The following is a 24,843-nucleotide window of genomic DNA, read 5'->3' as shown; positions in this document are numbered from 1 at the left end:
CCTGGCATGATAGCTACTTTGCATGTGTAGCTGGTCTCAAGGCAACTGCACAATTAGCTAGCTAACGGCAATATTTGTAATATGTAGATGGGATCTTGGATTTAACTGACGGCAGAATGTGTGGCCAAACCAGTAGCTCTGTTACATATTAAAGATGAAAACTCAATGTGTTCAGATCATTTTAAAGCAGGAATGACTGACTTAACAGACCATCACAGTTTCTTGTAGCTTATGTCCCGGGAGTGCATGAAACCCTGGGACTGGGAGATTGTGGCAGCTATGATCTCCCAGGCCTGGGGGTTTCAGTACCCCTGATGCTGGGAGATCATGGCAGCTGTGATCCCCAGCCCTGGAGGTTTCATGTACCCCCAGTGGCAGCTGCAATCCCACAGGGAGATCATGGCAGCTGCAATCCCCCAGGCCCAGGGGTGTATGAGATACCCCCATGGCTCAGAGTCCCTCAATTAAGGGGGCTCCCAGCCATGGGAGCTTATTTCTTGCTGGTGCATGGGGAGCCCGGGATCAGCCTTCCCCTGTACCAACAATAACGTGCGATGGGATCTAATGTATGATCCCAAAATCACACTTCCTGCCATGCATGTATGGCATGGCAAGAGGTGCAATTGTGTGGATTACGCATTAGACCCCATGGTCCCTTTACCTGCATGTGTAGAGGGGCCCCAAGAGAATACTAGTGGGCTCCATTAAAAAAACAAAAAACCAAATACATGCATGCTAAATGGAACCAGATTCCTGGCACAGAAAACTGGCAAGGTTTGAGAGAATTATTGAAAGTAGGAGCTTGAGGAAACCTGACAGGTCCAACAACAGCTCAGGAAGGACAAAGCCATCTGCTAAGGATGTCAGTAATATAAAGGTATGTCTTTATCGAGTAAGGGATAAAATGGAAATTATGGTGAAATGAGTAATAGGACAGGTCGAGAATACTACTAAATTCCAGGAAATATATCAGAGTTTCAGGCTAAGGAATTTAATTTGAAAAGTGCAGAGGTAAAAATACAATCTAGAACATTTCCCAATTTGGAAACTTACAAGCTAAAATAGGGAAATCAGAATGTTTGGCAATGGAAGAAGAACTTGAGATAACAGATTGGGCCGTGTGAAGCTTTGATCCATGATTCAATTAGGCAGAGATTTGGCCTGATTCAGTGGCCAAATCTCCAAATCCGAATCAAATCAGGAGACCCTTTGATCCTTCCGAATTGAATCGAAACCCTCCGAATCGATTTGGAGAGATTCAGAAAGATTTGGTGATTTGGACATAGACACAGCTTTAAATGTTTTTTCTGCATACCTTGAGGTACCAGGCAGCTCATGAATGCTGAGATGCTGGGGTGCATGGAGTGTCTCATAGGAGCACGGGGGACTCCCCAGTGCACTTGGCAGCAGATCCAAAAGTGGACCAGAAGCACTTCTGGTTCCTCCATGCTTCCCCCCGGCTTGGCGTCTGGTGCCTCCTGGGTCTGGGGGGGGCACCCGGAGTTCCCTCACGGCCAATTTCCAAGCCTAAGAGGTGTAGGGAGGGCCCCCAGCGTGCTTGGCGGCAGACGTGGAAGTGGACCGAAAGTACTTTTGTCACCAAGCACACGGGCCCCACCCCCGCCACGCTCCTGTGGGACGCTCGATCTGCCCCAGCATCATAGCGATCATGAGCTGTGCCTGGTACCTCAGGGTATGTAGAAAAAACATTTAAAGCAGTGTCTATGTTCGAATCACTGATTCTCTGAATCAGCATTGAATCTTCAGATTCGGCTGAATCGAATCGGGGACAGTGATCTGAATCAACTAATTGAATTGCTGTCCCTGGGTTTGGCAAAATCCAAATCAAATATGGCCTGTTTTGCACACCCCTACTAACAGACATTACTGATATATGGTGGAATGTCAGAAATCAACAGGATGCTGTCAGACCTTGATATAATTTATACAGATGATAGACATGTGGTGGGGTGCAGCACTCATACTTGAAAGATTCCAGGGAATCTACTGAGTTAAAATTTCTGAGTGGAGAGGTAAGCGGAGCAGAATACACATCCCAAACTAGAAGAATACAAATTTACAAATAAGGCTATGTTTCTGTCCTCTTGATCAGGAAAATGATATTGCAGGCATAATGTTTGGGGGGAAAAAAAAAGAGGTTGCTCTAATAATACAGTAATAATAGGAAATAGCTGTGACCCATACAGAGGCTGGGCAAATGTTACCAAATGGCAAAATTTAGAGAAGTAACTTCTCAGCATCCTAATCAGCTGCATCTCAACAACACAAGTTTAGAGTACACAAGAGAACAGGCTGTTCTAAGCTTTATACTAAGTAACATACAGAAGTTGGTTTAAAAAGAAAATGCAGTTAATCTATTCAGTAATAACGACCACAATATAATTCAGTCCAACATCATTTGGTAGAGGAATGGCATAAAAAACTAGCATGGTGACAGCTGACCAAAAGGGAAGCATTTAAAAAGAAAAAAAGAAACAGGTAAAAATGCCCTAAGTCAAAATTAAAATAGTTAAACTCAGCATGGAAGATGCCTATGAATACCACAGTCACAGAGATCATGTATGCCTACTTAAACAAATAAAAGAGAAAGAAAAGAAAATAGCAGCATGATTAAATTGTAAGTTTCAAAAGGTTATTTGAGCCTAATTGATAACCTTCAGAAAATGGAAATCCAGGCCTGTCAAAGCCCATGCAAAAGAGTATAAATGGTAAGATGAAAACCAAGTGGGCTAAGAGGCAATTTAAAGAGAAAATAGCTAAAAATATAAAGCAAAAAAACAAATGTTCTCAGTATACCAGAAGGAGAAAGCCTGAGATAACTGGTGGGACAAGTTGCCCCTAATGAACTAAAAAGAGCAGTTAAAGACAGTAAGGGCATTTCCAAGAAACTAATGGTTTATTTGCATCAGTCTTTACCACAGCACATGTTGGACGAACACCTAACCCAGAGACCCACTCTTTCTAAGTAATAAAGTTAGAATAATGTCGTAGACTGATTTGTCAAAAGAGAAGGCGCTAGAAAGAATCTATAAAGATTATTATAGTCACCGGGTCTAGATGGTATTCATCAAAGAGCTCAGAGGAAAAGAAGAATTAAATAACCAGGCTGCTAAGAGAAATATGCATTCTGTCATTAAAATCACCAACTGTAGCAGAGGGCTAGAGTACCACAAATGTACTTTTGTATGGTGCTGGAAGGATTCTGCTAATTACAGAGAGTAAGCAAACCTAATCTGATAGCAAAGAAATTAAGTGAAATGATAATAAAACAGGATTATATAACCACTAGATAAATATGGCAGGATGGAAATAAATCAGCACAGATTCCATAAAGAAATATTGTACCTCTCCAACATAGTAGATGTCTTTGAGCTAGCCATCTTTATCTCAGCTAGCACACGTAAGCCTCCATAATGAGCTGTAGTAAGTAGCTGCTGGCATAAGCCAATAACAAATTACTACTTGGCCCACCCCACATCACCACCAAAAGACAGAGCAGGGCTGGAACCATAGCTAACGTTGCTATGGCATAGCTGAACAATGTACCATACTACAGGTTGTGCCTTGTAGGACAATCTAGCCTGAACCCAACACTGATGGAGAATGGTGTTCCTTTCCCACCCTGGGGCATCATTGTGAAACAAAGAACAAGTGAACATCCAGAATTTAAACAGTGCTGTATGAAACTGCTTTAGTTACACTGAAGGACCTGCCAGCAAATTCATATAGGGAAAAATCAGTGCTTCACATCACTCCTTAGTCTCTGTTACGAATAGACTCTGTCACCCTTACTCATACTGAGCAGTTGGTGGGAGAGTATTATACAGTGCAGATTTAAGCCCTCAGCAGTGAGGGAAGTTTCTATTTTTTTCTGATATACCACAGTCAGGGCTTAGTGTTTATTTGATTTTTCCTCGCCCCTCAAACCTTTTTATATAAATCTTCTCATAAAGCCATTAAGTAAAAGAGAAAAGCACTTTGGAAAAATTAAACAGTGATATATACTTACACAGCCAACAATACCAGGGGGGGAAAAAAAATCACAATTACATAGAGCCTCCCTCCCCTTCTTGTCAACAATGTTGCTATATTCCTTTTTTGTTTTGTTTTTTTGTTGTTGTTTTTTCTTTTTCGTTTTGCATTTCTTTTCTCAAATGTACTCAGCCTAACTCACATTTGTACTTCAGACATCTGGCTTAGCTGTCTTGAATGTGCTGTAAAATAGAACCTTGGAGTTGTAGGTTAGAAAGAAAACTGAGATCTAAAGTGATTAGCAGGGGAGAAAGGGCTGAGGGTCCAATGACTGGAAAACGACAGAATAAACCGAGCAAAATGCGGTGTTGATCCATTCTGCAGTCCAGGCAGAGGTGTCGCTAAATATTGTCCTACATGACTAGGGGTAGGAAGAGAGACACATTTCTCTCTTAGCTGATTCTGCTGTCTCTATTAACATTGCAACTGAATACAAATAGCCCTGGAAGGGGTAGTGCATTAAACCTCATCTCTTCATCCAATGTAAACACAACATTAATACTGAAGAATAAAGAAAATGGTAGAAAGTCCAGTGTCTCGTGTTCTGTGTGTGTTTTGCTTGTTAGATGTCCTGTCCACCCTCTGAAATACTTCTATGGATGTTGAGGTTGTGAACTTGACCAGCCCACATTCAAGCAAACATTCACACTCAGATTCCCAACACATTCTCTTCTCCCCCTCAAAATGGGGAGTTTATTCCTCACAGTTTTCTCCTTTTATTATAAACTCCTTTAACGAAGTAGTTCTGAGAGCCTGCAGCAGGCAGCTTGACAGCACCCAGGCTACTGAGGTCTAGCTGCCACGCTTATATTTCCTGTTCAGCAAAGAAGTCCACTTAAAGCCCACGGCGCAATGCTTTCACCACTGGACATGCAATGAAAGAGCCCGCTGGTTACTATCCCCAGCAGAAAATGCATTCTAGGGAACATCCCTCTTCTTGCCTTTAAAATGGTAACAGGCTACAATGCGCCCATGTATTTCACTAGACACGTGTGAACAAATTGCTCTGGTGAAAACAGACCTTACACTGACAGGTCCCTTCATATTCTGGCAGAGGCACCACTTTTCTTTACTGGACCTCTACAGCAGGGGATGGACATGAAGGAGACCACTTCCTTTCAACAAAAAGGAATGGAGGGTAGGGCTGGCAGAAAGGCAGGGGGGTGGAGGTTTCCAAATCAAACAGAATTAATTTGATAAAAGATCAGCTGATGCCATGAAAATGCCTACACCAGTAACACACCTTCTCTATAGTGCAGTGTTGTATATGTTTCCCCTCCATTTCCAAGGCTAATTCAGACCTTTGGCTCATCCTGCATTAACAAGGCCATCCATATGATCAGGACCACCGTGAAAGTCCATAGGTAAAAGTTCCCTTTTAGAGTAGTGTAAATTTGCATTTTACAGGACAGTGACCTGAAGATCTTCCTTTACAAATAAAAAGCATGTGGAATTATTAAATAGCAACATGAAATCCTATATTTTCTCTTTGCTCTGCAGTTCTGAGAACAAAAACCTTCCCCTCCTACTCTCCACTCCCAACTCTGTGCGGTATGATAGGTGCATGTCCAGCCTCTCTTATACACCCTTTGCGAACACTAAAGCTGAAGGCTGGAAGGGGAGGAGCGGAGAGGTGGGGGGAAGGGAGGCGATTACTGAGAGCAGTCTGAAGTCATGTCACTTCAAATTTCTACTGTTAGAACTGCTGGGTATGATATAAAAACAAAAAGTGTCTTTCAGTTCCAAGTTAAAAGACTGGGCCCCAAACATTAAGTGGCTCCTCCCTTCAGTGTCTGTTTCCATAAATGAGTTCTGTCGTGCTAGCTGTTGTTCTCTGCCGTGAGATATTTGAGAGCTGCAAAACCATAGCGACGAGACATATCCTGCTGGAACTCCTCCTTCAGGGTCTTGAGACAGATGCGGTATTGCTTGTTGGAGCGAAACTTGGTGATGTCGAAGCTGGGAGCATGCGGCATGTGGATCATATAGGCATTGGGCAGCACTATAAATTCATATTCCTGGAAAAGAAAGACATCAGCAGTGAGAAGTGCTTCTCCTGCACTGAACCTTTCCTCTGTATTCACACATGTACACCGGTCTTTGCTGTGGCACATATAATGGTGCAATGTAAAGCACAGAGGGAAAAATGTAACTACAGAGGAGACTGGTCAAGCCAATCTCTTTTTCTTTTAAATGATGTATAATGATGTAAATGGAAGATATGAATTCTACCTTTCCCTTTAAAATGCTTACACAAAAGGAAACCAAAGTAATAGAGGTATAGAATTAGCATAATATCTTAAACCTGGTCTACAATAATCTTTTCTTATCATAGCAGGGGAGCAATGAGGTGAGATCTCTGCTGTACCTAGGCTTGAAGTAGTCCCTGGTATAGATGCAAGCATACCAGCAAAGCTACACATTTGTCACCATGGCTTATTTTGCTCAGGAGGGCTGCAATAGGCTATACAGACAAAAACACATTTTTTCCAGTTTGACCTGTGCTCATGCTAAAAATGCTCAGTTTGATCAGTATACTTATAGCAACTGTGAGCTTCAACTGCCACCCATCTTTTCCTCTGGAGGTATTCTACCCATTTTCTTTCTTTAGAGCTGGTCAGGGATTTGTGATAAAAAGTTTTTTATTGAAAAATTCTGATTCATGGAAACTCACATTGCTGTAAGGGATCTGGAGGGTCCTCTTGCAGGTCACACCATATACACCTCTGTGACCCAGGATAAAACACCTCTTATATATGTGTAAGCCTTTACAGGGTCAAGTAAGTACCTTGCGTAGGTCATACACTTATTTTAAGTTGTATTCTGCATTGAGTTCTATGTAACTTTTAGTTAAGTAAGTCACTCTTACTTAAAAAGATACCCTTTTCACCAAGACAAAAGGCTGGGGATAGTAACAAATCCCTGAGCCCATCACCATTATACGCTTACTGGCTACTTAATATGTTGCATTTATTGTGTGAATATTGGACCTTATGCTGAATACTGTTTGTGGTCCACATTTAATGTTAAGATCACTGTACTTATAAGACTAAAAGCTGTGGGAACTGAGTGAGGAAGTACTGGTGCTGAAGAGAGCCAGACCATTGCCGCTGCATCCATGCTGGACTGCCCAATAGACAGTGAGCACACATGGCTGACTGCTGCCACACCATCCAGCGAGTCAACCCTTTTGGGACTTGCATTGTGTTGTTCAATAAAGAGTTTGAAATGTTGCCTGGTCCTCTTGAACTCTCATTACCCATTTCCATAGGAGGGGTCATAACACTCAAGCTTTCCTGTTAGAACTAATTAAAAAGTCATTAGACTCTACCATGCAGTGAGTAGGGCCTGGGATGTAGGAGACCCATGCTCAATTCCCTGTTCAGCAGGAAGCATTATAGGGACTGAACCTGGGTCTCCAACAGTGCAGCTGAACATGCTAACCACCAAGCCTGAGTATTTTGGATCTCTCCCTCTTTTGATCCCCTTATTTTGTTACGAAGCATTTAGGAAGTCATCAGTTCTGGTCTGCTGCAGAAACCAAACAAGCCTGAAAACCTCAGCATTCTTACAAAGCAGAATTCTTGTTTTCAGATGCTCCCTATTTAGAAGTGTGATTGCTCTGCCTCATTAACCTCACTTCCAGGACTGGTTCAGCTTACTACTCGGACCCTGCACCTTGTGGCAGAGGTGCTGCCAGTGGGAATTTCTCCAGAGTACTTTGTTTTTTGCTGAGATGCCAGTTCTGAGAGGCTCGTGCTTTCCCCTGATTTAGGATGAAAGCTCAAGTCTCTTGCAATTTTAGAAGCCTCTGCAGAGGCACAGAATATTCACAGAAAGCTCCAATAGACAAATGTGTTCTTGCTAGGAAATAGTTTCTCTCAAAAAAACCCCATAAATTGAGAGGAGACTGGCAATTCCCAGGAAAAAAAAATATACTTGTTCACTGAAGCCCCCAGAAACAGATTACTCAAACCCCCACTATCCCAATTTAGGGAGTTGATACTACAGTGCAGATGCAATATTGCTTAGGCAGTCATGAGAATATTTGATAGCAAACTATATGTGCCAACACGTTTTATAGAAACAAGGGGAAGCTCTGAACTGACAGATTCATGTTATAAGGTGACAATTTTACAGCAAGAATCAAAATAGTCTGCTTCTTAAACAGAATCCTTTAAGCTGGAGAGTTAGAACTGCTGGGAAACAACAAGCAGCAAGAAATAGAAAGAACAATAAAATACGGCTTTGAAGCTATGGGGCCCTGATGATTATCTGACCCAATATCTAAGGGCAACACCTGCAGAAGAGAATACAGTGTAAAAGTAAGCCAAAGCCAAACTTGCCACTCTGCAAGTTTCGTCATAAGAAACTCTGGGCAGTTTTTTTCAAAAACTAAATGGCTAAGCAACGTAAGTTTTGAAAGCACATCCCTTAGTGTTTCTGTCTGCTTGTGTCTGTAGACTGGAAATGTTTCGGGGGGTACATGCATTTTTTGTGTTTGCACATAGCTCCCATCCTAACTTGGGACTTTATGTGTTATCAGTATGTTAAATCACGGCTGTCCAATTTCTGAGTCACTGGGGACTTTGCACTGGTTGCCCTATGCCCCATGCCAGCACCACCTCAGCCACGCAGCAGGCATGCCCCCTCCCCAATGCACTGTGCCTGTGCTCTTGCATTGCGTGGGGTCCTCTGAGCCTCCCGGCTGTGGGCCCCTTAGCCCTGCAGACTGCACTGTGCCACCCTCAGGGGCAGGGGAAGGACATGGAAGCTGAAAAAAGGGGGAGCCCAAAGACTTTGGTGGTAGCAGTGAGGGGAACGGTGCCAAGATTGGGAGACTGAAGACTGCAAGTTAACCCCTTGGGGACTGCACACAGCCTGCAGCCACCAGTTGAACATCCCTTTTCTGAATATATACTAGTACTACTACAGAGTCCTTTTTAGACTGGACACACAACAGATTAATGCTGGTGCAATTTATGTCAGTTCTGTATACCAATTTAAGTTACTGTTGGGAGCAAACTGACAACCAGCTTTCCTGGGTGAGCTGAGGCAGTTGGCACTATTGCAGCTATTCACTGCCAGAAGGTGGTGAAGCCAGTGGACTACCCCCAGGGGAGATGCAGAAACAGGACACTTAAACTTACGTCATTTACACTGGTGAAGTTTTACCCTCTGCTTCTGACTGGGGTGACCCCACTGCAAATTCGAGTTATAAGTTACTCTTGTGTTGGGCTAAATGTCATGCATCTGCTCTTAGTTTACATCACTATGAGGTCAGGTTACACTGGCGTAAACATGTCATGTGTCCTGGCCCTTTGAAAGAGGCTGAGCTGGGAGGCTCAAAGACAGGCCTCTAGCCGCCAACCAGTTCCAGGAGCCAAGGTGGGGGTCGATGGATGCATGATAGGGTTCTTTCCTACAGCAATGATGGTCTCACGTGTGGGGCCCTCAGGCTCTACCTTAAAGATGCTAAATTCTTTGGGGCAGGGGCTATCATTAGTTACATATTTGAATGAAAAAAAAGACATCTGAATCCTCCCAGAACAATTATTTCCCTCTTCTCTGCCAATCTGAAAGGCTGTAGCAGCAGGGGCTCCTGGGCAGATGCTGGGGCTGCTGAAGAACACTGAACTATTTTGTGGTAGCAAAATGTGATTCTGCCGCTGATACTGGAAGAATGAAGCCGCTGAGCAGCAATTACAAACTTGATCACTGATGGCAGCTCACGGACATCAGAGATGCCCAGCATCATTTTCTCATTGCTTGGTGAGAGTTATGGCCCAGTAATTTTGAGTCTTCTCCAGATTGACAGGTCCCCTGAAGGAAAACAGCTCAGTCCCTCAGCCGTTACAAATTAAGTTTCTCCTAAATAGGTGTGTTTTGAGATTGGAGGAATGCAGAAAACCATCCCCAGAGGCAGTTCCAGCCCAACAACTTTTCAAAATATCTGTGCTACAATCTGCTTTCAAAATTCTTTGAATTTCCTTTGTGTAAAACTCAATGCTGGGTAAATGCCTCTGCTGAAAAGAGCTAAGCCACGAAGACTACAGGAGAGCTGCAATTGGAAATGTAATTCTGGTTACACAGATTAATGGACAAGTCACTACACTGACACTCTGCACAGCTGATTCTTAATTGATTAGTGTTTGTAAAATGCACTGTACAATTTAAGTGTGAAGTATCATTACTAAAGACAATATAAGACATTTTCTCCCACTCCTGGTGAGAGCCTCCCTTCTGCCCCCCTCCCCTGGTTCCCCCATTCAGAACACTATTTTCGGATACAGAGGAAAAACAGCAACTATGTGGAGCTGTAAGCAAAAGGACCATCTCTCTCCATACATGAGTGAATGCACAGCCTGCCTACATTTCACATGTTAGTGCTGCAGAAAAAGAAGTGGCCATTTTCCTTACACGTCTCTGGGTTGGAAGAGTGAGCAGAAAAGGTCCTCCAAAACCTTGGCACTTTGCCCTCAAAATGGTGGCCATTACAGCAGAACAGGGCTGATCGAAAAGCAAAACTTCCAGTTGGTTTGAAAGCCTGTCTGTTCAAAATTTGGTGAAAGCCTGAAAGTTCTGCTAATTCCCATGAATTATCTGTTACTCCAGACCCTGCTGTTGCTGCTCAGAGAAATCAGCTTTTTCCTTAATGTCATATTTAATAACAGACATCCTGCTGTGAAACAGGGGGGCTTTCTGGAATCTCAGGATCCCCAACCCTGGTTCACTCTACCTGGCAGTCCTACACCAGCGTCACAAATCCTGGAGTCCCATTAATTACCTTAGAGCTGTGGACCTGGCACATGTAGGATCTCCAGGCGGGCTGGGGCAGTCTACCAGAAGTCCAGGCAAGGCTCCATTGGAGCCCTGCCTGTGATTCAGCGAAGTTCATCAAACCTCAGATGTCTCATATTAAGCAGTTCAGACTCAACAAACCAGCATCGTCTAACTAAACTCCATGAGTCAGGTGAGTCAGTATGTGATGGGTAGGGGTAGTAAATAATTTGCTCTTAATCAGTCAGTAGCTAACTACTACCCACGAAAAGACATGGAGAGTAGGGAGGGCAGTGTGCCTCTGAGACAAGAGACTCTTCTTAGATTTAATTAAGTGAGGAACCAAGGCACAATTCTTTTAATTCTCAACAAATAGTACGGAGGGCTTTCTCTTGCAGCTGAAACAATCACTTGCAGAGTCCAATATACCCGGGCAAGTGATTCTATGATGCAGAAGCTGAGTTAACTCCACAGGACAAGGTTTTCATTAAAAAACAAACAAACATGCACCCCCTCAGGCCGACTGTTCAGGAGTTGTTTCTCACCTGTGCATCCAATTCCATGATGTGAGCTACTTTGTTCCAGCCGAATCCAACAAACCTCCTGTCATATTCTGGGCAGTCCTGCCTCACAACAACATATGGCTCAAAGTCTGCTTCCCACTCCACTCGATAAGGGGTGGTGGCAGTTCGCCACTTAGCAAAGTTCGTTGGCGCATGCCCTTTTGTCCAGACGTGATACCTTAAGCAGATATAAATGGCATGGACATGGGAGAGCAGTGAAATAGGGCACATGTTGGCAATGCTATGTAACACAGAATCACAGAAAATTAGGGTTGGAAGAGATCTCAGGAGGTCATTTAGTCCACCCCCCTGGTCAAAGCAGGAGCATCCCCAACTATATCATTCCAGCCAGAATAACATTATTCATTAGACAAAACCATTTAAAATGAAGAAGTTGATTGTACAGTCTACTTTGTCGTTTTTAGACTATATAATCAGCAAAATGGTACACTGGCCATTTGTGAAGCATTTCCCAGCGCCTCTATGTGCTTGATGCTTCTATACATCAGGCTGGTGAAGTTAATTGTCAAAAGAACAGTTGTAAAGGACCATCTGTGTCTCAGATGGGAAACAATAATTATAAAAATCATGAGCTTATACTTTGACATTTCATATTTACATTGAAACAACCATGTAGCTGTATCAATGCTGGAAAATGGAAATGAAACTCTGTAGTTCAGGTAAGACCTTTGAAAATCAGATATTGCTAAAACAGAGTGATGCTCATGGCATATTTTATATTCTATTTTTAGTCCACTGTGTAAGGGATACCTGGAGCTCTGGATAAGTACTATTTCTTTTTCTTCTTCTTGTTATTGTTGTTGCTGCTGTAGAAACCCCAATAAATAATTAAATTAATAAGTCAAAGCTCACAGAAATGCTTTACGTGACATCACAGATATTTCATGTACCGTGGATTGTCCATATGCTCCTATATAAGAACAACAATTCAATTTACAAGAAAGGATTGTTTTCTATTTTGATCATTTTATTTATGTCACAGCAGGTCCCTTTTAAGATCTACCTATGTCCTCCCCATTAACACAAGGATCAATGCTTCTCTCACCTACTTGCTCTTCTCACACCTTTCCAGAAATCAATGCGACAGGCTCTTGTCTTAGAATCATGAATTGAATAACAAAGCAAATATACAGCTAGCAACTTGTACTATAATCCTCTGAGAAGTATAACAGAAGGGACAAAAATATCATGCAACTGTGCCATATAGGTAACACAGCCTTCAAGGAGGCACCTCATGGCTAAAGTTACGTATGTGAACAAATATTTTCAGAATTAGAGCCTAAGCTCTTGTTCTGATCTGCAAAGTTCTCATAATATTACAAAACCGTAAAGAAGCAGAAGGACAGAGGTATAAGTTACAGACAAAGAGTATAGAGTCTAGGGTTTTTTATGGTTTATAATATCTGAAGACACTGAAAGAAGCTAAGGGTTCAATGCCTTTCTTTATCCTGGAGGAGAACAGCGCAGGAGGACATGACTATTAGGACATCACTGTGCTATACAGCATCTCATATCCTTTGGAAGATTCAGCTTTTATAAGTGAAAGATGAGGCATCATTTTAAGGGTGCTAGTCAACCCTGGTATCCGATAACAAAAAGCCTTTCACCTGTACGTCACTGATTTGCATCCTCTCGGAGCTGCTAGAGATCAAAAGCCTTTAACAGCTATTACCCATTTTAGGAAAGGAGTTGATTGCCTCCATCCACTCTCTACTGGATAGCTGTCTATTTTAGAAAAAGACATAATCACAACAGGGGTTTGAAACAGACATAGGAGTGTGCGGAATGCTGCATTTTTCATCATCCCACTTCTGGCATTTTGAAATTAATTATGATAATGATAATAATTACCACTAAACACTTATGGAGTGATTTGTATCTTCAAAGCACCCTATAAACATTGGCTAATTAACTAATTCCTGGAGAGAATCAGTCAAGTGCTGCTGCTCCTACTGATAATGCTTCCTCAGTGGCATCAACAAGAGCCAAAAATGAAAGTGACCAGAGTATTTCATTTTCACTCTGCAGCTATTGCTAGTCCCTCAGAGGTTGTAATATAGGCAAGAGCTGCAGCACAGGTATATCTGTGGGGGGAAGAAAGAGAAAACCACAGAAGAGAAAAGCAGGAAATTAAAAAGAAAAGCGAGGAGAATACTGGGAGGGTGGGTGCAGGGGAGAAGGAGACAAAAGCAGAAAGGAAGGAAGTGGAGGCAAAGAAGGGGAGGAGTTTTGGGGAAACATGGGCCCTGAATAAAGGAGCTCCATGTTCCACTTTTGGGAACATGGCATATGTAGGAGATCGTATACTCTCCAAGTCTGTTCAGATCTTGGCCTCCCTGCCCAGACAGCTGACTTTAAGATGCCCATTTGGGCAACAGCGATGGTAGTTACCTGAAGTGACCACTTGCCCACAAGAAATGACATAGAGATGATCAAAATATTTTGTATAAAAAGGCTAAAGACTCTTTAAAATTGCCTGAAGTGTGGCAGCATGTTCCTAAACGAACTATACCAGAATATATCCAAGGATCTCTTATGAACAATTCTTTTTCTGCATATGGATATGGGAGAGAAGAGAACAGGTGGGCAAGTGAAATGGCTTGAGGAGGGAGTCCTCGTTTGTTTTCCAGAATCAAGTGATTTTGTGGTATATTACAGGATCGCATGTAGAAACTACAAACATTTGCAGCAAAACTTCATATCTGAGCAATCAATACGTTACTTCATTCTCAGGATGAGGGGAAAAATCTGGTTCTTAATTAGATAAACTATGGGATCAAATATCTTGCTGTCTGGGAACACAATGCAACACATATGCAGTTGCATTATGCATTAAGTGATAATTGTGTCTCATGGGAAATATGTCTGGTAAGAAAAGCAGAAGCAGCAGGTTTAAGATGAGAAGAAAGTGGGAGGTGGATGTAGGTTGCTGTAATAATACCATCGCCCTCTGATTATGCAAGAATAATTAGGCTGGTGGGCCTCCTGTATGACAGTTTAGGGCTACAGACATGCTGAAAGTACCTTTTCACAAAAGGCTGACTGTCTTATGAAAACTTAGCTCTGCTGAGGATATTCAGATATTATTACAAACCTGTACATCAAGAGAAACTAACTAAACAAGATGAAGAATTTTTACCAAGCATGCATCCTGGAGATTGAGTGGTAAGATCTGATCTGCTAATCTATAGCTCTCTCTTTGGCCTGACAACAACTATAGTCAGTCTTGTCCTTCAAGCCGTTCTCATTTTCCAAAGCATATAAATATGTGCTTAGCCTAAAGATCATAACAAAACTCATTACCTTCAGTGTGACTAATCATATGTAGGACTGTGAACACGTGATTTTTTGGTTTGCTGGGAATTCCAAAAAGTTGAAAAAAAATCATTTCAGGTTGGTATAATTTTTTTAAAGTATGCTGGTTAACAGAAAGTAAAAAAAAAACAGTAAAATCCCTGTTTTGGAATGAATGAAACATTTATTCCCCTCAAAATGAAATGTACCATTTTGGTTTTGTGGGTTTATTAAAGCTTAAAAATAATAAAAAAGTTGTGAGAGTAAATTTCTTAGCAAAATATTGTTTTAATTGGAAAAATTAAAATATTTTATTTAAAAAATGTTTAAAAATTCCCATTTTGAATTTGCTTAAAAAATCTGAGTGAAATGATCCACTGAAACCAAGAGGATTTGCATAAAATTTCTGTCAACTCAAATCTGCATGTTTTGATGGAAAAATGTTTCAGTCAAGAAGCATCCAAATCTGTATTCATTTTTGCTCTTTTGGTGCCTCAGTCAGTTAATCTGAACCTAATCATTGCTGGTTATATGATCTCAGCATGACACTTATCTTCTGTGTTTTCCTTATGATTGAATAATCTACCATGGACACTGTTTGATGTCTGTTTGAAGTCCAAAGTGGGGATGTAATTCCAAGGCACAGTAAACACCGATACTACGGTCATTTCACATAATATTCCACTGCCACCGAGGTTTTAAAACAGCATATTTTAGCAACTATAAAAAGCTTATATGCCTTTGTTTCTTCTGGTGGTAGTTTGGGGATGTAAGTGAGAGATATTTTGTACAACTCAGCTGCCCAAAGGCAGAAAAGGTCACTATCTGGGACAGAGGTAACAAAAGCTATTTCACTAAGGGAAAGACTATAGTCTACCATGTGCTATGAGGATCTGGGATAAGGTAGAAATGATCAGCAATCACTGTCACAGCAGTTCTCCTCCCAGCTCACTCCCACCAGCTTGGCTTCAAGCTGAAGAGTTATTAAAGCACCTTGAAAACGTAGGTGGAAATTCTCTGCCAAGATCCCAGCTGCTGTGTAGCACCTGATAGATTTGAGCAACGTGATGAGCCAGAGAAGATTAGAGGAGAGTTTCTGAAATATATTCTACAGAAGCACGTAAATCTACTGCAGATCTGAAGTCCTTCTTCAGTTCTGAGTCTGTCCCTGCTCATGTAAAACTTCCACTGAGTTAAAGAGAATTCTGCCCAAGAAAGGACTTCAAAATTTGGGTGCGTGTGTAACGCACAGCGTGGACTGAAGATGATGCCATTAATGGAAAACCACTACTATGTAAGCTGAAAAGGGTTTAAGGCTGATTAAGGCTGGAAGGGACCTCGGAAGATCATCAAGTCCAGCACCCCGCCCAGAGGTCAGGAAGTCAGCTGGGATCGTAGGATCCCAGCAAGATAAGCATCCAATTTACTCTTGAAGGTGTTCAATGTAGGTGCTTGAACCACCTCCAATGGCAGGCTGTTCCAGACCTTGGGGGCGTGGACAATAAAGAAATTCTTCCTTATGTCCAGCCTGAAACGGTCTTGCAGGAGTTTGTGACCGTTCGACCTCGTCATCCCTTGGGACGCTCTGGTGAACAAACGTTCCCCCAGATCCTGGTGGTCACCGTGATAAATTTATAGGTGGCCATCAGATCACCCCTGAGCCTGCGCTTTTCCAGGCTGAAGAGCCCCATAGCTCTCAGCCTGTCATCGTAAGGTCTGTTTTCCTGACCTCTGATCATGCACATGGCTCTTCTCTGGACTCTCTCAAGCTTCTCCACATCCTTTTTGAATTGTGGAGCCCAAAACTGGATGCAGTACTCCTCTGATATAAAATCTTGCTGGGTTTTTCCCCTCCCATTACAGGTCCTTTTAGATTAGAAGGGAAGCAGTTATTTTCTTTACAAAAGCTTCTAGTTAATCTATACGTTTGCACTGTTATGTATAAGTGAAGAAGAGGGGAGAAGAAATTCCACATTCTCAGGTCTTTCTTTTTCCCAGAGACGGATATATACCTCCTTGATTCGTTCCCTCATTTTTTGGTTACCTCTGGATTGCTGTTTCCAAGTGAACTGCCTCTTGGGCCACCATAACTATTTCTTTTACTATTACCTCATGAATTGGCTGCTGTGATGTGTGCAGAAAATAAAAAGAGCTGCCAGTTCACCTCAGATGGTGCTGCTATTCAGCAACATGAACAACTGCATTTGCTCCAATGCAAGTGGAGAGATATGGAATACGGACAGTGGGGGAAAGAGAAGCATCTTTATAAAGTCTGATAGGAGAGGAAAGAAAAGGAAAAGAAAAGATGTTTCTTTGATGTAAACTATACAGATCAGTTCTGATACTGCACTTTTCATTCCTAGATCTGAAAGCACAGTATATATAATTATTCTCAGACAGAAAACAGAGGCACAGAGTGGTAAAGTGACCAGCCAGGGATTCCACAGCAGGTCAGTGCCAGAGCAGGGAATACAACCCAGGTCTCCCAAGTCCTAATTCATCTAGTAGGCCATATCGTGCACTTTTTATCAACATGATATTTTTTAAAAAGTCCACAAATCAGTCCTCACAGGACATCTAAGGTATAGTAGATATTATTGCCATAATTTTACTGAGAAGGCAGATGAACCATAGATTAATAGACACACAGGGTTGGAAGGGATATCAAGGGTCATACAATTCATCCCTCTATATAAATACAAGATGCTCTATTCCTAAACAATCCCACACACATGCTTATCCAGCCTCTTCTTAAACAGCTCCTGTGAAGGAGGTTCTACAACTTCCTTGGGCAGACTGTTCTACTGTTGTGACGATACAGATTTGTTTTTTTAAATGAGATTTAATCTAAATCTGCTTTGCTGCAGTTTAAACTCATAGCTTTGTACCTTGATCTCTGCAGCAAGGGAGAATCACTGTTCCCCTGTTCTTTATGGCAGCCTTTCCAATATTTGAAAACTGCTACCAAGCACATCTACACAAAATGTTTACTGTAGTTGCCTAATTAGCTCTGCAGTAAACATTTTGGTGTCTATACGTGAGGCCCTATTAGGTTGCTGGAAACTAATAAACTCTGCTGCAAGTTAGTACTTGTATTTACAAGTATTATCCTTCCGCAGAGTTTATTTTTGTGTGCAGCAACATACATGTAGATGCTGATCCAGCTGGCTAAGGCATGAGGGTTCATCAGTGAGGGAGCTGCCTGCTGGCTAGCCTCACACTGGAACACCCTCATACCCCAGCCAGCCTCTCTGCAGCATGTTGAACTGGGTTGAAACACCCCTGGGCTGGTAAGCTGACTCCCCAGGCCCCTGCCAACAGGGGCTGCCCCGACCCAGTTCAACACGTGCTGCAGTCCTGGGCACATGTTCAAACAGTGCACCCAGGAGCAATAAACTCTAACACGATATGCGCTAGAGTTTATTGCCCCTCCTTAATTTTACATGTAGATGCACTGATCATGTCCCTCCTTAATCCCTTTTTCTTGAGACTAAACTTACCTAGTCTCTCAAACTTTCTTTACATGGCTACTAGGGCCTGTGTGAAGTGGCTAGTATTTGCTTTGGATTTGGATTAAGCCGATTTGGGGGACAGTGATTCGATTTGGTGATTCGAATTGCTGTCCTGAATTGATTTAGCTAAATCTGACCCAGGACCATCACTCGCCCGTTCTCCCAGCCCAGCAATGGCTGCCACTCACCGCAGCTCCTGGCTTTTTGGAAAAAAACCCCAACTCAACAGGTGCTGCCAGGCAGGGGGGAGATCCCTGCTGCACCCCACTACCCCATGATGCATGGGGAGCTCTGCATGAGCCCCCCCCCCACTATCCCAGCCCCACAATGGCTGTCCTGCCTGCCACAGCTCTGGCTCTTTAAGGAACGCCCCGCCCCCAAAACCCTAGGTTCACCAGTTCCTGCCTGGTGGGGGACGATCCCTGCTGCTCCACACTGCTCCATGGCATGTGGGCGGCTCTTTCACAATCCCCCAAAGCCCTGAGGCCACTGCAGGAGCTGCAGGTGAGTCCTGGGGTTTTTTCCTGGGTTTTTTTTTCTTAAACGGCCGGAGCTGGGGTAGGCATGGGGGCACTGGAGGAGTAAGTAGGGGCTCGGGAGGCTTGTCATGCAGCATGGGGCAGTGGGTATTGCCCCCCCCCAGCAGCACCTGTTGAGTAGGGGCTTTTTTTCAAAGCGCTGGGAACTGGGGGGGGGGGGCTGGGGGAGCAGGCAGGGGATGGGGCCTAGCAGGGGTCCCCCATGGCCCCTCCCCCCTCCTCCAGCCCCCACTCCACCACCCCCTACTTACCAGCTCCAAGTTTGGCTCCAGCTCCAGTGGGCAGGGACGGCCCGAATCTTCGAAGCTCTCCGAATCTTTTCTGAATCGATTCAGAGAGCTTCAAATTGATGCGGACCTTTTTATTGGTCCCGATGTGATTTGGATTTGGAGATTCGGCCATCGAAACAGCCCAAATCTCCTCTGAATTGAATCGGCACCCAAAGCTTCGCACGACTCTAATAGCTACCCCAAATATGAAGTTGGTTCAATAAAACATATCACCTTAAAAACTTCTTACCTCTCCCAAAATGTACACAACACTCCCTGAGGCCAGGATTGTACACGTGACACAATACTAACTCAAGTGGTACTACTGTCTCCTGTTTCTTATATACTATGCTCCTGTTAATACAGTCCAAAACTGAATCTGCATGTTGAGTCTGTGATCTACCAACTCCCCATATCTTTCTTAGTAATGCTGTTGTGTCATCATTAATCCTTCATTCTTTATTTGAGCCAAGGCCTTACATTTATGTTTGCTGGAGCTCATTCTTTTGTCTAGGGCAGTGGTTCTCAACTTTTTTAGACTCAAGATACCCAGGGTGTGAACCATATTGGCACACTTAACAGGGCTAACATTGCATGGTACCCTTGAAAGGATCTTGAGGCACCCCAGGGTGCCACAGCACCCTGGTTGAGTATCACTTGCCTAGTGCTTAGTTCTCCAATCTGTCAAGATCCTTTTAAATTCTACTCCTATCCTCCAAAGTGCTTTCAAGCCCTCCCAGTTCTGTGTCATTTACAAAACAGATTAACAGGTTCTCCATTTTTTGTAACCAAGGCTTTAATAAAACTGTTAAATATCACTGGACCCAGAACAACCTTCTGTGAAATCTCAACTTGAAACCTCTTGCCATTCTACCATTGATGCATTTATAGTTACTCTATTTTTGGTTAGTCAGCCGATTATGTACTGATCTAGCAATAATTCCACCTATCCCACATTTCTCTAGTTTACTTAACAGAATGTCACTTGGGACTGTATAAAAAAACATGCTGAAGTCCAGCTATGTTATGTTGACTGCATCCCCCTTTGTTCATCAAACTAGTTACCCTGTAAAAGAAGGAAATCAAACTGCTTTGACACGATTTGTTCATAACAAATCCATGTTGACTACTAGCCCTTCCTTTTCGAGGTGCTTCCAAAATGGTTGTTTTATCATTTGCTCCAGTAACTCCTTGAGTATCAAAATGAGGTCTTCCAGTCTATAATTTCCTGCATACTTCTTATTCCCCCTTTTAGGCTAGGGACAGACATTACACATAAGCCAGTTTAAGTGATCAGAAACTGGTTTAAATCTGTAACAGAACACATAAACCAGTTTGAAAATGGCTGAAAGTGGTTTGAGATAAACCTGGTTGAATGTAGTAAGTATCACACTTAACTGATTTGGCTTAAATCGGTTTATGCCATGTCTGTCCCAGACCCCTTGCTGGTTTTTAAGTTAAATCAGAGTGTCCCCCCCCCCAGCTTCCTGGCATGCTCTCTGGGCTGGGTGGAGCTCTCTGCTTCACAGCACAGCCCCACCCCTCCCTCCATCTGCTCCGTGGGCAGAGCTCCAGCAGAGCACAGCAGGGTCTACTGACTTCCCCGTATCCCCATCTCCTCACCACTCGCTGCTTAAGCAGGGATCCCTTCCTCCTCTCTGCCACAGTACAGACCATAGCCAGGATGTGGTATGCTAGCTAATGCTGTGTAAGGCTCTGGCAGAGACTGCAGACACAACAGGATCTGCCTGGCTGCCCCCACCTTACCCTCCCTCACTGCTCAAGCAGGAAATCCCCCCCTCCCATTTTCCACAGCACAGACCCCAGCCCCACTGACCTTAGGCATGTGATATGCTAGCTAATGTCAAGAGGTGTCTCTGTGTGTGTCTCTCCCCAATTTCACTAGGGCAGGCAGACAGAACAGTGACTGCTTAAGGCTGTTTGGAGCTAATCAACAGGTCAGGCAGTAAGCCATTAAAAAGTCTGAAGTAATGGAGAGAGGCCATTGTTTGGCTAATCAGGTGATAGAGATCGTTATCACTATCAGCCCCCAGCTGGCTTGTTTGCCTGTCAGTTTACTGCAGACAGTATGATGAAGCAGGGAGGGGGACTGAAAAGCTCCATATCATCAACAGATACATGCACTGGCCCCCGTCCCCTACCCACTAGCCTCAGAGTGCTAGCCTGGGGCTGGCAACACTCCTGTACCTTGAGCAGCCAGCAGGGAAAAGTCTGCCACCATGCAGGCAGACCTCCCTAGTGTGAGAGTCCTACCGGGGCCTGGCCACTCCTTCTTCAGCTCAGTTCCCTGCAGAAGGGAAGGGAGGGCTGCTCTAGCGCCCCCCCGGCTTCTAGCCTGAGTCATTGCAGGTATGTGCCTGAATTTCCTCAGTCCCGAGAGAATGTCTGTCCAGTTTCAAATCTAGCCAGGTTAGACTAACCTGCAAAGAGTGAATCAATTTAGGCTCAATCTTTTTGAATGTCTGTCTCTAGCCTTAAAGGGGAAATAACGTAAGCAACTTGCCTCAGGCAACAAAGTTAATCTGTTTCAAAGCTGAGCTTAAAACTCAGATGCACCTAGCTCTGCACATAGACTAACATACCACGATGCTTTTTTCCCACTGAGGAAAGTTATTTAGTTATTGTGCTGTTTAATAGTTAAAAAAGACCAACAGCCAGTCAGCATTTTAAATTGCTTAATCAGTCAATTCAGAGGCCAATTAGCGAATAGAGAACTATTTTTGGTCTCACAAATGATAAAGGTCTCTGGTCTGTGCTTAGCCACCAAAGGGTATAATTACTCCCTCCTTCTCCCTCACATTCACACACATGCACACTTTGCAATGCAGTAAAAAACATGAAAATAAAATGAAGTCACTTTAGGAACAAAAAGCTTGAAGTAGCAGGAAGGCCATGACCTCTATGGAAATGGTAGACAGAACATAGAATTTACAGGTCTAACATAGGTACACTGTATGCTATTGGGGCATTGCCTCACTATGATTTGGAGAAAACTCCCAGAATATTTCTTAAAGGAAACTCAAGCTACTGACTGGCCACAAGAGGGGTGATTCAGATGTACACAGAGCAGCAAGAAACCCAAAGGACTGCAATATATAAAAAAACAAACCCTTCTTTGTTACCTGAATGTGAAGAGGGTTCCCATGTCCAACATAGATAGCAGCTCTGCTTTTGACTTGGGGAAGGAGAGGCGGTACCGAAGGGTCTCAAAAGCAGGTACAATCAGAGCTTTCTTGGTATTGGCTAAGTCTAGCTGGATGACAGACTTCCTGGCAGAGAAGAGCAATGAATACAAGTAGGAGAATTTAACATTGGACAAATCACAAAACTTTGCAAAGTAAAGAACAAAGAGATGGCAGGTTAAGTGGAGAATTCTACCAGGATACACAGCTTTTTTCTCATCTCATTTAACCAGTCAGTTTAAGAACAAATACAGCAATACACTTCTACAAGTTTTTACGTTCAAGGTGTTTGACTGGTCAATGCTGGCTGACTGTTCAATGATATAAAGGTTTACGCGAGTAAACATTTTGACCAGGTCCAATTTCTTGTTCCCTTTTAGAGAATATTAAGGGTGAGTTAAAGACCTAGCTCTTTGATCTGTATTTTACTACAGATTAAGGAAACAGCTAACAACAATTTTCCATTCAGACAAACTCTATTCTGTAGTAAAGTTTAGCTGGGAGCTTAGCTTTGGGTTTTACATTATCTAATGTTTGAAAGTGCTTTTTGGGGAATAATTCTTTGTAAGCCTGTCAAAATTTTATCCCCAATTTTAAAGAAAGAGGGTCACTGCTCAAACTCTGTTCTGTACTTTTGTATTATTGCCCTCTACAGGTTCACTGAGATATTCCTTCATCCTTATTTTAATGCTCATTTAAAACTCATCCACCACACAGACTGGGGGGTGGGTGTCAGAAAACCCTTATGATACAATTGTGAATCTCTGATCAGAGGGAAGTCCTGGCTTAGAATAACAAAGTCAGAATTGAGTTGGTCTGTCAAAATCAGGTGGGAAGCCAGAACTAGAATAACAAGGGATGCTGAAAATCACCAGAAAGGTAAATTAGCAGAACTAAATATATTAGTATAAGTTGTAGCAGCAACAATGACTGTGGTGGTGTGTAAGGACTCTGTTTCCCATTGCGGAGCCTCTATGTACAACCAGGTAGTGTTGTGGCTGCTGGTACTACTACTACTACCAAGTACAAAGAGTACAAACAAGTGCTTTTTGTACAGAGCAGCTGGGTACAGGTTGCATCCTTCTAGGTCTGTCTGTGTACTCCAGCTTGCAGTCAGTAAAAGCAGAGACTTGATGCGTGTTTACTATACCTGACTCAAAGGGGCCTTCATCCTGCTTGGGACCTTCGGGCACTACATGCAAACGAATAATAACAAAAGCAGAGCAGTCTAACAGAGCACCTGTCTGCACTATTTCCAGCTCCAGACAGATCTATTTGTACTTTCCTAAGAAAATAAAATCCAAAAAAGTCCCTGCTACCCCAAATTTGACTTGTAGTATACTTGCCAGTCAAAACAACTTTGCCTCAAGTTTCCTTTTATTACCTTTATATTTCATATAAAAATCTGCCTCTTTCCCTCTGTCAGATTCAGTTCCCCTTAACAGGATTTACTGTACTGACTTTTATGGTATTGCAATGAGCAATCAAGGACTATGAAGACAGGCGACAAACTACCTACAGCCTTATGAGATGAAGGAATTGGGATCACTGTCATCACACCAAAAGGGAACCAACAAACCACTTTTAAGGCCCTAGAATATCTAAAATTTATTTCTGCTGCAATCAGAGAAGAGGAAAGATTTAATAAAATTTGAGTTTTAGGGAATTCAGATTGGTTTTGTATCACAGGGTTCCCTACAGGTTTGTTGTATAAAAAGAGACTTCTTCATAACTTACCTGAAAGTTTTCATTTTTTAAGGAGCCAGTGCCACATTTCAACAAACTTTACACAGCTGATGGATTTTATCAGCTTCTCATTATAACTTTTCTGTACTTTTCCCTTTGTTTCCTTCCTCATTGCTAATGTCTACGGTATCTACAGGTAAATAGATAACACCTCTACAACCAACCTCCTCAACCTGCCAGAACCACCGAGTGACAAAATCCAGTACTTATACAATTTCTAATGATTCTTCCCCCTGCTTTAACTTGCACCTTCTTCTATTCTCATAGCATTGAAGGCACTTATTTAGTCTATCTGATATCTTAAGAGTTCCTGGGCTTGACATACCTTGTTGGCACACAGCTGTGCAAACGACATTACAGTGAGTCAGTACTTCTGTTACACCCCTGGAATATTGAGAACTGGGAAAGAGAAAGGAAGAAACAGAGAAAGCTCTCCCCCAAACCACCTTTTTGTTGCTATTTAGAAATGAAACCTAAAGAACCAATGAGATGATATCATAAAAAAGAAGAGTAAAACTGAGTAATTGAGGAGGGTAGTAATCCTTTATTGTAGGCCACTCTGAGCCTTTCTGGATAGGGCAGGATAGAACTCTAATAGTATATGAAGATGATGATGATGATAATGAAAAATGTCTTGACTTAGGATAGCATCCTGAACTATCACTAGACCTTCAGCTGGCTTTCTCCCTTCACTTCACATGCTCAGCTGTACTGATCAAAATATTTTTTTCGAGACTAATTTAATAGGGTCACTGTTCTAATTACAGTCTAACCTCTTCATAACGTGAAGCAGGCTAGCACGTTTGTTTTTCTTCTTCCCTGGACCTATACATAGGTTTCAGTTTGGATTTTCTTTGAAGCCG

At 42.7% G+C, this 24,843-nt stretch overlaps 1 protein-coding gene across 3 annotated transcripts in view; it reads right to left on the bottom strand.

The window, feature by feature from the left end:
* Positions 1 to 24,843, bottom strand: part of LARGE1 (LARGE xylosyl- and glucuronyltransferase 1) — a 438,357-nt gene that overhangs the window by 5,626 nt on the left and 407,888 nt on the right. The window contains exons 13-15 of one of the 3 annotated variants that reach the window (XR_016441840.1): positions 22,175 to 22,321; positions 11,379 to 11,574; positions 5,297 to 6,071 (exon numbers count right to left, since the gene is read on the bottom strand). Coding sequence is in view for 2 of the 3 variants with exons in the window: in XM_090043138.1 (XP_089899264.1) it covers positions 5,874 to 6,071; positions 11,379 to 11,574; positions 22,175 to 22,321 (541 nt within the window). In the remaining variant the exon portion in view is untranslated. Of the gene's footprint in view, positions 1 to 61; positions 6,072 to 11,378; positions 11,575 to 22,174; positions 22,322 to 24,843 lie in introns of those variants that run through there. The other 2 variants (XM_090043138.1, XM_090043139.1) reach the window with 2 other exon arrangements.

This window comes from Crocodylus siamensis, chromosome 4, assembly GCF_052110815.1.
Source record: "Crocodylus siamensis isolate JL-2025a chromosome 4, ASM5211081v1, whole genome shotgun sequence".
Taxonomy (NCBI): domain Eukaryota; kingdom Metazoa; phylum Chordata; order Crocodylia; family Crocodylidae; genus Crocodylus; species Crocodylus siamensis.
Note: the sequence above shows the minus strand (reverse complement) of the source record. Positions and strands in the feature narration are given on the sequence as shown.